General features: G+C 33.7%; 1 protein-coding gene across 10 annotated transcripts in view; it reads right to left on the bottom strand.

Annotated features, from left to right (window-relative positions):
• The window catches only part of NFIB (nuclear factor I B), a 257,521-nt gene that overhangs the window by 13,970 nt on the left and 227,978 nt on the right, over positions 1–15,573 (bottom strand). For 4 of the 10 annotated variants that reach the window (XM_061425270.1, XM_061425269.1, XM_061425275.1 and 1 more), the window contains one exon: positions 6,007–6,095. The exons of 5 other annotated variants lie outside the window; for them this stretch is intronic. In XM_061425270.1, the coding sequence (XP_061281254.1) occupies positions 6,007–6,095 (89 nt within the window). Of the gene's footprint in view, positions 1–6,006; positions 6,096–15,573 lie in introns of those variants that run through there. One more of the 10 variants, XM_061425276.1, reaches the window with a different exon arrangement.

Genomic DNA, 15,573 nt, shown 5'->3' with positions numbered 1-15,573 from the left:
TGCCTGCTGCTCTGTTCACATGTACAAAAAAACCTGTCATAAAACAAAAATTAACAAAGGAGAGAATAACTGTAAATTTCTACAATTTCTGAATATTCAAAATTTGTCTTCTTCAATGTCTTGAATTTTTGCCTTTTTCTCCTTTTGTAGTTTCTTATTACATTTATTACCCTGTTTACTCAATTCATACACTTTGTCATCTAAGTAAATATGACTAAAAACACACTGTATACCTCCTAATAACACTAGCAAACATGAGGATGAAAAAGGGAAGTTATTAAATGGTGCATTGGCCAGTGACAGAGCTTAATTTCTTGGGGAATTAATATATATGTAAATACGGCACTTTCCATTAAACATCTTCAAATAAAGTAGGTGTTTAATGTACTTCTTTCATCGCAAAGGGTTAATCAGCAAGGTTGACATTTGGGAATTTTCTGCATCATGCTCCTCCCTCTCCCCTAGTGCAGCCAAAAATCATCTGACAGGAAACGTAAGATTAAGTTTGTCCTACCTAAGCGAACAAAGAGTGCTCTGAACAGGCCACTCGTTTACTGCAGAGCGGGAACTTTTCTAATCCTGCTGGAATCTGCAGTGCTGCTCAGAAAATATCGTGGAAAAAGTTGTTTTCTTTCCTCTGACATCTTGTCTCTGGTCATCCCATTTCAGTCACACTGCAGATCCTGCTGCTTCTCCCATGAAGGTTAACGTAAAGCTCCAAACATAATCATGTGGAAAATGGACATTATTGATTCCTACGGTCCATTGTTCCCCTATCCTAAGTCCCTGAAGTTCAAGTTCAATCTGGAATTACATCATGTCTGGTTTCTCCTGGTTACCAGACGGCTTGAGACGTGACCACAGCTACAGAAAAAACAAACAGCCTTCTTCACGCTTCGGCTCCCCTATCGATTCAAACGTAAACTTTTTTTCTTTCTCTCAAGTATGCTTCAAGTATGGAGCATGGTTAATTTAGAGATTAAGTTCCAAATTAGATTATCTAATGGCATCTTAATGGATTGCTGACCCATTTCCTGTGGGATGGCAGCATGCAAGTCTGGCTGGAATACAATTAATTTCTTAGGAAGTCTTCTGAAGAGTTTCCTAGATAAAAAGGAAACGTTGTGTTGTGCAAATCTTTCTTTACAAATGGAGAAAGTTAGGCAAAACTGCAACAAATCCCCAATGTATTTTTCAACAGCCAGATTACAGATAACTGTGTGTGTATAAACACCAGATCAAGATTATTTTTAAGAATGCTCACACTTTAATTTTTGGGTTCCTAATAGGTGCAAATAATTTTCATGAAAACGTAGTAGTAATTCTTTTAAATAGAATATCCAAATACAAAGAGCAACAGTAGTTAGCAGCTCTAGCTCCCAAACAATGGTCATGTGCGATTTTGGCTTTTGCAAATTCCCCTCCTTGAACCGGATTCTCCCATTCAGCCACCTCCTTATCAGCATTTCTATCATAGTCCCAGAGTGGTGCTAGGGACCCAGAATGGTGTGTAAAAAGTTGAACATTTTGAATACACGTTAGAGCTGACAGCTGAAAAGGAAATTCAGCACTCTGAGAATAAAGCTCCCCCCCAGGAACTCCAGGAACAACCCAGCTGTTGTACTGTAGTTATGTGTCAAGATAACAAACTGAAAGCAGGAAATGCTAAGCTGGTGAATTTGTAGGGATGGTCTACAGCTAATGTGGAAATACAAGTTAACTCTTAACATTACCTAAAGCCAGGACAGGGGTTTGGGGGAGAATGGATACATGTATATGTATCCTTAAGTCCCCTCACTGTTTACCTGAAACTGTTCACAAGATTGTTAATCAGCTATATCCCAATACACTAAAATGTTTTTGGTGTTAAAGCCAGTACACACACCACCAGCATCACACACATGTCATATGTTTGTACATGACACATGTATACACACACACCCATGCATACATGTGCATGTACATGCACACCATTCATGCATACATGTTATATGCATATGTATATTTTACATACAAACATAATTTGCAACACAATAGTGAAAATTATTTTGTTTAAATATTCATTCTTGGGTCATTGAGGACATATTTTACAAAGAAATGTTTAAAGGATGAAGCAATGAAAATGGTACACGTTTGAGGAGAGGGTTTTGCAAATAGACTTAAATGTATGAAATGAATGCTATTATTCCTTCCTTTTTGCCCTCCTTCTCCTGACCAATCAGATCCAAATAATCTTTACTGGCTGCTAAATTTCTCCTGGGAAATCAAGCAACTCTCTAGAATTGCAGTAATAAACGACAATTTCTTACAAAAACATGTGTAAAGTCACCACAGAATGAAGTATTCAACTCATAGAAAGGAACTGCTAACACGTGTAACATGGAAAATAGCTGATAAAAGTCTCTTCGGTGCCATTCAATTATGGCATCAGCAGAAACACAAAAATCCCACCAATTATTTCAGTAAAATCTTCATTTATTCATTATTTCAGAGGCTGAGCAAATGGTTTGTGTAAACATATCCTTCAGTAACACGCACATGTTTATTTTAGCCATCTGAAGGCTGCTGCTATGTTTATAGAAGCCATCAGACACATACAGCCACTCACTTGTGGCTTTGCCTTTTCTTGAAAGAGGTGAAGGGGGAAAAGAGGGACTGAAACAATAAATCCAGTTTCTCTTTTGCATAAAGTACTCCCTCCAATGTTTTAAAATAACTTTTGTTTATATTATTCTTGGATTGTCCTGTGGCTTTCTTGTTCATTCAAATATATTGCTCTTTCATATTTGATAGTACAAGCTATGTTCTGGCTATAGCTTCAAGAAAGCAAGCCAGTTAGGGAGTTAACTGCTGTATTTGTTTATACCCACATAACTCACAGATGTAACAGTGTAATTTGTCCACATCAGAGGACAAAGCATAGACACAACAGTACTCTCATGAACAGCATAAGCAACTCATCACCTATTACCCTGCTAAGAGCTGAGCCCCTCCGGACTCATGCAGAAGTGAGCACTCTGCCAACGGATTTCACTCTGGGTTAACTGCAGTACCTGACCTTTGAGTTAGGGGGGAAAAAAATCACATTTTCAAGATGCAAGCAACACACACACACACACACACACACAGCTCTCAAAATTCTAATGTCAAAACAACAAAACACCTTCAGGGTTGCAACTTAATAAGTCTGTGAAAACTTTCCAAAGGCGTCAGCTTCAGTTCTGAAGGGAATGTTTATACACTGGGATTGGGGGATGCATGGAGAGAGAAGAGGATGGAGGAAATCTTCCAGCTTTGATTTATGCTCGCATAGCTCCCTGGGCACTTACATTTTCAGTCTCGAGGAAGAAATTGCCTTTGACATGGAAACACATCTACAGAAGGACGGGCACATGGACGGGCACAAGGAGGTGACCATGGACAGTGATTATACCAAGAAGATAATGGCAGCAAACAGCAATCAAAATAAAACCAAACACTTTCTTTGCCTCGTCCTCTGCTACTGCAAAGTCTCCAGGGATCCACAACAAAAATAACCTGATATTTTCTTTCTTCCATTAGGACAGAGGCAAATGATTTAATTTATTCAGATCCTTCGAAAGTTGTAGGAATGGCCTGAAGATTTTAGATGTCTGTTATCTACTTTAAAAGTAACAGCATTACAGACATTTCTGATTTTTTTTGATATCTTTTTTCAGAAAAAAAAAACTATTATGCTTCATAAATAACTGCAAGACGCATATTATAAACCATGCATAAATTATGCATATGCTGTGCCACAGACATGGCCTATGTGTATGATCAAATACAGACTCTACTTGTGCCTATTTTGGATAAGTATAATAAAGCAAAGCAAGCTGCTGTCTCCTTTGAGTTCATTTATTCTGAACTGTAGGGTACTTATTTTAAGAATGGCGAGGGTGTGTATCAGTCATGTAGTGTCTGGGACTGCCCACCACAGCATTTCAATAAATACCTGTTGAATGTATGAACGTTTCGCCTGCTATAATCAATTATGCATCCTCTGAATCATGATAAAAAGGGAAGAAACAAACCAACTACACTTGTCAAGCTTTTTGAAGCATTAAGGCCATTCTACATATCATTATCTACTAATCCCCAAAAATTATTTTGGAGAGAAAAAATAAAATCTTAAATGACTTGGTTTTTTTCCTGAGTGATTATGACCTGAAGCTGATGACCACACCAACTTTTCACCAAGAAGGTGATGTGTAAGATGAATAAAGCTCTCTTAAGAAATGAGTTTGGTCATCATACTAATTCACTCCAGTCCCTGTGTTCTGCGATGATTCATTGTCCACTCACCTTTTCTTTTTGGGAACATCAGTTTTTGAGTTGAAACATTACTAGGACCCAGGTGCAGTTACATTTTAAGTCTCCAGCAATTTATACCCTCATTTCACTTTAATGTACTTTAGCAATACTACCCAGTTTTAGATAAGTAAATGTCAGTCAGTAACCCACAGATTTGGAAACTCACACAGCTACATCCACATTAAAAAAACACAGGCACTTGCCATCTAACTTGCAACTTTTTCTAAATACAGTAAGGTTTATATGTAGAAATGGGCCATTTAGCCAACCAACAGAACATGGAATGTAAGGATAAATAAAATTATATCCAAACACTGTGTTACCAAGTCAAATCAACTTCTAAAATACTAACAAAGACTATTTAAATAAATAAATAGTTTATCTTCTTTCACTGAGTGTATCTTTTCTAAGTATACATTGTATTTTTCCCCAAATGGACGAATAATATAAGCTTCATGAAAAAAATATCAAAAAGGTAAAAATGTATACATTTTAAAGTGGATGTTAAGCTAGTTTCTAAAAAGAGGAAAAGTCATATGGCATTCATTTCAGACAGTGAATTAAAAAAAGTCAACAAGCTTTTAAAACAGAATCTAACTAATTTTCTTAATTTTTACCTGAGTAAAAAGTAGAAATTTTATTAATTTCATTCTTTGAAACTCTACTCTTTTTTTCCTATCAAGCATATGAAGATGCTTTTACAACCAATACTAGAGAATGTACTTTTAACATAGGGATGCTCAGTAAAGAGAAGATGACAATCAGAGAGGAGATGGAAAATTATGTTGGCTCTACTTTTGTTGAACTCCTTATGGGATTACCTCAGTCTTCTATAAATTTTTATCTCATTACATATGATTATATCATGAATTTTAATCATTTAATTTGTCAATTTAACACAATTTGTTCTTTACTGAAATAATTCATAAGAAGTTGAATTAGCACGACCTACTTTCTAAAACCAATGAATGAGACACTATCAAAACTACTTTCAAAAATGAAATTTTAGAGTGATCTTCTCAGCCAACCACATCAATTCTCAGTGATTCACATCAAGGTACAAACAGAAGTTAAATTTTTTTTAAACCAAATTCCTTCTCTAGCTGTTGATTCCAACAATCCCCACCTCCCCCCACACCCACACCGAAATTCATGAGTGTTGCTAATAAAGTTAAATTGACTAATCTGAACATTATTTTATCTTTCCTCCTTTGAGAAGGGAGTAAATGAGTCTAAAACGATTTAAAGTTAACAGTAAAGAAAAAGAGCTGAAATAAGAAAAATCTATAATGGGAAAAGCCAATATTTTACCCTCAGATAGCTGAAAAGTCTTCCCTAAAACTATGATTTCAATTTTCAGGTCCTAAATCTAAATGTCAAATAACCTCCTCCCCCTCCCCACCCCACCCTCACCAATATTATAAACTGTTGACAACATCTGACAGTGCTCAGAAATTCCAATCATTAATTACTATTTGCTCTAGTCTCCTATTAATTTGAAGTTATATCTCAATAAGAAATAAGGAGGAAGAGGGTAGGGAAAGAGGAATGGTATAGCTAAAACAACTAAAATTTTAATATATACTTTCCATAAAGCTAGTTAGAAACAAACACTGTAGCTCATGTAATTTTTAGGTGTAAGTGTAGGGTTGGAAATAATTAAAATGTTACCTTTGCCAAGTAATTCCCAATGTATCCTCACTGGTACTGGGGTATAAATGCCTGCCGTTTTGATTCATGGTCCAGTCACAAATCCTCAGCTGTCAATTGAAACCTAGCAGTCAGATATGGATCGAGCAGTACTACAGTTTTTAGTATTTAAATGAACACATGCAAACTAGTACTGTACATGGCATTAACCTTATTTTCCCAAGAGGCAACTTAAAAAAAAAAAAAAAAAAGGCAAAGAAAACCTTACTCTGAAAAGCAAAATTCCTAGAATATATTTCAGAAAAAGCTATTGCAATATGCTTCTCTATTAATTAAAGCATACAAGAGAAATAAGTGCTTAGAACATAACAATTAGACATTAATTAGATTACAAAATGAGCTGAAATAAAAGCAAATGTTAATGTTCAATAGAGAGAGATATATCTTAGAAAAAAATTTTTAAGCTTTTAAAAATATATAACATACCAAATCATCTGCACTGAGTAAAATAATCAATAACTTTAAGCATGCAGTTTGCAAAACACAGAAGACATGCAGTTTAGAGGAGAAAGGCCCCACTTTATAAACATTTCCCCTAAGTTATGTTTAGAAGCATCAAGGGATTCAGTTTTAGATATTTACTAATTTTACTCAAACTGGCAATTTTTTTTTTCCATAAAGAGTTGATACTTTATTTAGTTTCTACTTTATTTTAAACTCAGAGTAATGGCATTGGAAATCCTTTACCACATTTGAATAGAGTGAGGAATGCACTGAATACTAGCTGAAACAAATTCTTCCCAGCTCTCCAAATCATCAGCTCTGCCCTTCAGAGGTTGTTCCAGTAACCCTATCCAGCTCTGTTTGGTTAACAGCTGCCCTACAGTGCTAGCAGATTTATTGAAAAGATATATTGCTTATTTTTATGCTTAAGAAAGTAAACTTATCTGGCTTTGGGGGGAACAAAAACACTGGAAAATCATGGTTTTTAATCTGTAGATAGCTATGCTGTAAATTAACTGAATCTCGCACTGAAAAGAGGACTTATTCACAGCAATCCACTAAACCTGGCGTGCTGCTTTTCAGTAAGAATTTCTAGAAGATGATGATTGGAGCCAAAGTCCCTTTAAACTTATGATAAGTTACTTTAATCCTTTCTGATAACAGTATGGCAAAAAAAAAAAAAATGGCTATTAAGAACCTTTCCCTTTAAGACTAGTTTCTACATACTATAATAGTGATTCTACAGTTTGAGAATATTTGGTTTTGCTTATTTTTCTACAGCTCTCTGAGGCTCAAAAATACCATCTAAAATTCCCCAAACATGCATTTTAATTATATCGAGATTTCAGGTAAAAGTAATTATATACATTAAAGAACTTTAATTAATCACATAAATAATTAATTAGTTAAAAAGCTGAAATAGTTCACTTAATGTAGACAGTTAAAAGATATGTAAAATTTGCTTAGGATATACTTCATAATAAGCCATACATCAGGAAAGAAATTAAATTATAATGAAAAATATTCTTAAAATGGATCTTAATGCCTGCATAAAGGAGAAAATGTTTACTTGATTCATTTTAAATCAAACAGAACAAAATTTTATGATGTTTTAAAAGTTCTCAACATGGAGCATTTAATCAGAAATGCAATGTAATTAGGCAATTTGAAAAAAATTTTTTTTCAGTAAGAGTCACTTGCCTCCTTCAAAGTGCATTCTTTTCAAGCAATACTAGGAAAACAATCTAAAAACAGTTGAAGGTGTTTGGCTTTGTATAACAATTATCTTAAGGACCACTCATAGATTATTCTGCTGCTGCTAGGTCACTTCAGTCATGTCCGACTCTGTGTGACCCCATAGACGGCAGCCCACCAGGCTCCCCTGTCCCTGGGATTCTCCAGGCAAGAATACTGGAGTGGGTTGCCATTTTCTCCTCCAAGAAAAGTGAAAGCAAAGTTGCTCAGTCGTGTCCGACTCTTCACGACCCCATGGACTGCAGCCTACCAGGCTCCTCCGTCCATGGGATTTTCCAGGCAAGAGTACTGGAGTGGGGTGCCTTCTCCACTCATAGATTCTGCTCTAGTCCTAATTTTGAGTCGGTTAGATATTCTGAAGAACGGAGGGGTATATTTAGAATTACATAATCCTGCTAATAATTAATTTCAGGTTAGTTTCTATGAGCCTCTCAGATTACACTGGAAAAATTTTCAGAAAGAGAAGCTAGCTTCACCAAGCCAAGTGAACCTAAGCATCACTCACTGGTTGGCTTGTTCTCAGCCAACTGGGAACACTACTGTCTCCTTGGAAGAATGCACATGTAAATCAGTTTTTTTGATGTTCATGTTGCTAGTTTTTTGCTTGTTTCTGTTTATTATTCCTACAAAATGTCCACTAGGCTATCTTTGACCACCTGTTGAACACTTAAAATCAACATAGTGTATACCTGAAATTTAAAAATGTTAAAAATTATTAAAAAAAATAAAAATAAATATGAAAATATAAAACTTGAACAACAACAACAAAAAATCAACATAGTCTTAGGTGTTTCTTTCCCAGCAGTAGCCTCAAAAGGATTAAACCTCGCTACAGCTCGTCACTTTCAACCAGATTTAAGGTACATGAGAACAAAATATCTTCTTCCAAACAGACAATTATGCTTAAATAAACAAAAAACAACCACTGAACATATTTAATAATAACCTAAATGACAAAGAAATGTGTAGGATATTAATTAGTGTTGACTTCCCTTCAGTTACTGAAAATATAAAATACAACTTTAACTTATTTAGCTATTTAGATTGTGGGCTGGCATTATCAACATTTCCAAAAATTTCTGAGGAGAAATATTTATACCTGTTTATATGTTATAACCTACTTAAGCCAGGTAACTTAATGAAGAGCCTTTCTCTTCATTTTTTTCTTTTATTAACTTCCTTTTGCATAAAGCATCCTTCAATTAATACTTAATAAACTTCATGATTGAACAAAATAATTAAAATAGAAACTGCATATTCACTGAAAATTTCCATGATGCTAATTCCTAACAAAATCAGTTTCTAAGAATCTTGTTTGAATATGATAGTTCTGACTCAGCAAATTTTGAACAGATTCTCAGCTGATGAAAAGTTAATATTAAGTGTATTTAAGCTTCTTTTTGGAACAAGTTAAATATTGTTGGTGTTAGTATGATTCAGAATTCCTAACCAAAATGGATTTTATATTAGGCTTTAAATGTTTAAAATGATAGGTAATAATCTTATTTGAATTTAGGGTTCTGAATCCTCAATTTCTGTTCTGTGAGAGAGTTGGTGTTATGTAATTTAGCTATCAATTACCTTTTAATTAAAATTTTTAAGTGGTACTTAAATATATGCCTTTCATTAACATAAATTTTTTCTGCAAGGTTTCAATAATACCCTAGTGATTTTTCCAATAATTTTTCCTTAAAAAATAGGAGGATACTTCCCCCCACCCCCTGCCCCTGATAGTAACCAAATTTAAAACAGCAGGAGCAAAGTAGTTTAGAAATTTAGTTGAAGTTGTATGTTTGTAGCAACTCTTACATTTGTAACAATATAGACCCTTTGACAGATTTGATTGTATGCATATTCTTACATAAATACACAGATAAAATTTAAATTCTTCAATTTATATGTACCCACAAACATGAAATTAAATTGTTTAGAAAATTAAGGAAAATTTTATATTAAAATAATTATGCCCAGATTTCCAAAAGAAAACAGAAGGTAAGGTAAAGAAGTTAATATTCTCCTTTAAAAAAGCTATGGCTGAAGAGATGGGGCTGAAGAAGTCCAAACAACTTAAAAAGAAGGCAAGGTCAAGTTTTCACTGCAGATGTTCTTAGGATGACGTTCCCTAAAGGCTCTGGAATGAGAACCTCATTCTAAGTCTAACTCAAATGAGTTCCAGAAAAATAAGGATGGAGACCATCTAGCTTCCTTCAGAAAAATCTGCCTAAGGGGAAACACCTAAGATCTGGATCTTGTCCTAGCCTACAGAGCACTCAGATATTCACGTAGGTAGAATCAGCATTGCCTGTGATTTCAGAATAAGAGTCTGTTTATTCACATGAAGGCGCTCCATTGTTATTAACAGGAGCTTTTGTAAATGCCTGGCAATTAGCTTTGGGAACAAAAGAAAGAAGGTTAAGAAAACGTTCTACTTTGCTGGACTCAGCAAATAGGCCCATGTACTAACAGTCTCTTATGATGACAACAGCTCTCAGTTGAACCAGTAAACCATTAAACTGTAAACAGAATAATCAACACAGGCAAATTTATCTTTTCACTTTTTATTTTCCAACCTTACAGGGACCCTCAAGACAGAATCTTGAAAGGTGTATTTTATGTTTTTTTAGGTTTCTTCATTTTTCCGGATAGCCCCGGAAAAAGAAAAAGAAATAGATTTTTGGTGTGTGGAGGTGCTTTTGGGGTGGGGTGCTTAAAAATATTAATCCTTGAAAATTCATACTTTCCACTTTCCATACTTTCTAAACTCTTAGATTGATTTTTATTTTATTAATTATCTCCCAGAGAGTAGATAAAATGACTCTGAAGGAAAAGGGTATAGTCTCAGTGAACAAGCAAAATGGTCAAGATAAAATTATGATATAGGTGGAACTTATAAACATATAAAAATGAAAAAGATATTCCAGGTCATCCTGGTACCTTAAAGTCACATCTAATATTACTTCCTGAAGCTTGTGCTTCTTGAATATTTAATAAACATGGTAGAGTTAAGTTAAATGGGTATGCCTAGTTCATGAGCTAAATAAACACTACTGATAAATTGTAAGAACTAGAAAATGAAAGTTTTTTTTATGTTTAAGTGGAGGCTACTTTCACCTGCAAAATTTAAGGTTTCAAGGGAACTTGGAGATCCTATAGTTCAACCTCTTCATTTTCTCTTTCCAAGATAAGAACGCAGGACAGAAGGTTTCAAGGCTTGTCCAAGCCTAGACATGTCCTGCCATGTCAACACTAAAACCACACCTCCTGACTTCTAATCCCTTTCCCACCCACCATACCAGTTTGCTCGTCATTGTTCTTTTCCTACCCTATTTTTCATGTACAGCTCAAAAATTTTTAAGGCTAAAATGTCCATAATTATAAATTTTTATAATTTCCTATTTCCCCCTGATTCTACTTAAAGGTTCTAAAGTTAAAATTTTCAGAAAAGACAATTTTCCCTTTGTGATTGTGTTGACTGAAATTTAAGATTACAGTAAACATAATTTTATTTTTATGCTATCTAGAATAATTTATCTGGATATTAACATTTCATAACCAGTAAGTGAATGAATCAATGAATGATAAAAGCAGACTTTGGAAGGTTTCTTTTTTTTTTTTTTTTAAGAACTAGCCAAAAAGCTAAACATTTGCATAGTCATTATTTTGAGTGAAACTTCCTCTAAATGTGTTTCCTTTCCAGCTAGCATATGTGAAAAGTGACCTCTTATCCATTTACATACCTACCCAGAAGTCATGTGATAGGGTTTTACGTCAAGCTGTCAATTATGATAACAGACACAATAAGAACAGCCCAAGTGTTGATAGCCTGCTTCCTGACTTTATTGAAAAGTTTGTTGATAGTCCACTCATGGCCTTTCAATTGCTTGCCTTTAATAAAAGACTACCTTGCCAGAAGTTTTCATATACCTAGCTTTGGCTATGCCATTTGTCAGGACAAATATTATAAAGAGATTTCAATGAATATCTTAGATAAAAAAAAAAAAAATCCTATAGAGGCATTGTCTTAAAAAGGCCATAAGATAGAACAGAAATTTTCAGCGTAACAAGAAGTCCTTTCAAATTCTAGTTTCACAATTAGATCAAGAAAAGTGTTGAAAATATTTTCATAGAAACTAGCCCAGTGATTGAAACTGAAATAAGAGCATGATACAGCCATGCAAGAGATGTAACGTGCGGAAGCCAGGGCACCAAAAAAATCCATGCAACTGAGAAGTAATGGAAGGACTTGAGCTGATTAGGCCACTGACTCATTAATAAGTAGCATTATTAATAAGCTCTAATAATAAGCATATATAATGAGATTATAATTTTGAGATATGAAAATAAGCCTTGTATGCTATAAACTAGAGATCACTTGAGTTCGTTGTTTCAGGGAAGGTAAAAGTGACCTTCCATTTGCTCCATCTCAAATCTATATCAAAACTCTTAGTAGCTGGTTCCAACAGTAAACCTTTGTTTCCAAACAAGAAGCTTCTTAGCTACAAACTTTTATTTCTAACCTGCAATAAGGGTTTTTTAAATATGTTGTATTGATGTATGACAGTAAGGATTTAAACTTTTATAATTACCTCACACTCAAGTATAATAGTGACCACCAAATTAACTGATTCTTTTACATTACCAAACTTTCCAGGATAACAAAGAAAAAAGACCTGCAATATAGCAAGCTCATTATGAGGCTGATCAGATTAGAAAGCGGTGCTAATTCAAGGAAGCAGTCTCATACTCACTGTTTATACTAAAATTGTTAGTCTAGATTTATACAAAAATACAATAATTTCTGTATTTTCTAAGCAATACCCAACACTCTGCTATATAATTACCATTTTCCTAGGGAGATGAAACTTGGGAAATGTAGTTTCTTCATTGCCTATCATAATGAATGTGCACAGTGTATTTAGGAAGTATAAGGCAGAAAGGAAACACCACATTTTACTAAACTTCTATGAAGTTAAGCCAGAGAAGAGGTCCCTGACACTTCTGAAAAGGTAAAAAGATATTTTTCAGCAAAGACTAAAGAGTTCAATTTGCCAGAGACCCATGAGTTCTTCAAGCCATGACACCATCTTCCAACAGAAAAGTTAAAGAAAAATGAAGTTCCAATTGAAGTTCTGATTTTAAGATTTCCCCCATGCCAATAGTGAATGCATTAAATAAATCAATCATTCCAAAGAGAATCTGGTTCCAGACCTTGAACAACACTCAAGATTGAGTTAAGAGATAGAGGAAAATTTCAAAGTTCTGATCAGCCTGCATGAGCTAATGATTATAACTAACTAGAGGGCTGTTTTTAATTGAAAATACTCAATTGGTTTAAAGAAATATTTTTGAAATATTCTTTATGACTGTGTGATTTTATTTTTCAGATTCAAATGAGATAACACATTTATAACAGCAGTGAAATTCCTATGTCAGAAGAAACTACTATTTCAAGGCAGTTAGCAACCAGTATTGATCAGTAATAATCATTATAAAAAGGAGCACAGAGATGTATAATTACTAATAACAACTGCATGTTTACCAAGTTAATGGTTATAAAAGCATATGCTTTTAGTATTCAGATCTGCCAAAATGAACATATTACTCTTACCAGTGGAGTACAGGGTTAATTTTAATATTTTCATTCAATTTAAGAAGCCAGTGTCCTTGTACGTTAGAAATAACTACACTGAAAGCTCTGCTTTAGTGTCCTGTGTGGAAAGATTATTTAAAAGATAGTCAAAATTATTCAACAATTTTAAATTTATTGTTAACTCTAATTTATATAGGCTATATTAAAGTTCTTTTCTAAGAAAAAAATAGCACTCAACAATGCACATCAATACTTTTCATAACCTAAAAGGATAAATCTTTATAAAACAGTCGCCAATAAACTGAAGAATGTACCTGGTGACAATATTTATTCTTAAGGGGTCATGTATATTAAAAGCTAAGGGGTATGTTTAAAAGAACTCTCTCAGACTAAAACCATTGCCTTTCTAATTTTGAATTTCTCCTAGCTAATATAAAATGATTGATTACCTTTATTTCATGTACCCCTTGATTTTTCTTTTCATTCATCACTGAGTACTTTAAACCGAATGCATTTAAAACCTGCTGCTAGAAGAGTGGTCTCTTTTAAATCTTTGGAGAGTAATGAAAGGACACAGTAAATCAATCTCATTTCTGCTGTAGGAAAGAGTAACCTTTACTCTGCTGAAGTCATTCAAACCATTTCTGTCCCTCTGTTCCTATACAGTAAACATGAAATTTCATCTCTAGGATTCTTTTAAAATTTGAAAGGATTAAACTAAATGAAATCCTTTAACTAGAGCCTTAGTTTAGTAATATACATGTACAGTAAGATATGCATATATATTCATTTTCTGCTTGTCTTAAATTGTAGCTTATTATGAATTAGCATATCATGCTCTTTCAAATCAAAAAAGTAGCACCAATTCTTTCATTATACAAAGGACAAATTATCTGTTTGTATGGTATTTAAGTTGAACACTGTTTTTCATTATGAAACAAATAATTTTTCTTCTAAAGATCAACACACATTATATATTCTATAAATATATATTGCATTTGACCAATCAAATCATATTTATATTGTAAGAGGTCTTCACTTGACATTGTCTACTTAAATAACAAGTGGTGGCCTTTGATGAAAAAAGTTTGTAGTTCTGGAACTCATATATATATTTCAATCTATGTGCTCAGAACTCTATCTACATTCACTAATATTCTCCTGATGCTTATAAAATTTTCTTGATTTATCCTTGGACATGTGAAAGGAGAAGTAACTTTTATATAATCAATTGTTGTGATCATAATTACAAGAGGCTCTAATGATAGTCACAAGTGATAAATTAAAAAATTAAAGCTGCCTTAGGCTAGGACAGGAGGATGGGACGATTTCTTCTAAATACATGAAAGTGGTTATCATATTCTAAATGTGTTTGGGGCTAAAGGTTTAAATAATAGAGGCATGATTCTATGAATTAAAAGTTAACTGAAAACTAGAGATGTGTCATAAAGAATACAAATCCCATGATAAGAATATCTCTGAAAATATGTGGAATGATTTGTAAAAGAATAAGTTTCTAAACCTATAAATCCTGCATAGTTTTTTAAAAAACACAAGGAACATATACATTTTTCAAACAGAACCATATTCTAGTAATTATAGCACATTTCATATTATAGCAATTTTAGAGGTGAAAAAAAGCAACATTTCAGAAAATTATGTTGAAAAGCCAATAGCTGGCAAAACCACTAATTATTATTTGGTATTTTCATAACTGTGTACAGATGTTTTTAGTTAGTTCTCACTCTTTTGTTTTGTTTTGATTTTTTTAAACCTGGCAAAATGTAAAGTATCTTGAATAAGCTATCATCTTTATGATTTTCTCTGAACTCTGCATGTGGTGACCTTTAATATAAGCAGTCTGCCACCTTCGCCTGCAACTGGGCAGGATTTGAAAATTCCACGCGAGGCACAGATATGCATGATTAAACTAGGTGGACAGGTCTAGAACAAAAGAAGCTGACATGAGTACCTGTACAGGCTTGTTACATCTGTAAAAATTCAGATGCACATACAATGTATATTATAAATTAAGAGTAAACTCTTTCTGATTCATTATAGACTATTTTTCCATATGTAATATTTTGCACACTGTTAATTTCAAACTGCTCTGCTATCAAAACTTGAGAGCAGCAAACATATGCATCATAAAATACATTTAAATTTGGAAGTGTTTAGAATTATTTCCGTCATCCTATAACTGGAATCATGGGATGTTTTTATTTGTATGGTCCATGCTT

This window comes from Bos javanicus, chromosome 8 (genome assembly GCF_032452875.1).
Source record: "Bos javanicus breed banteng chromosome 8, ARS-OSU_banteng_1.0, whole genome shotgun sequence".
NCBI lineage: Eukaryota > Metazoa > Chordata > Mammalia > Artiodactyla > Bovidae > Bos > Bos javanicus.
The sequence above is the reverse complement of the archived record's forward strand: the minus strand, read 5'-3'. Positions and strand labels throughout refer to the sequence as shown.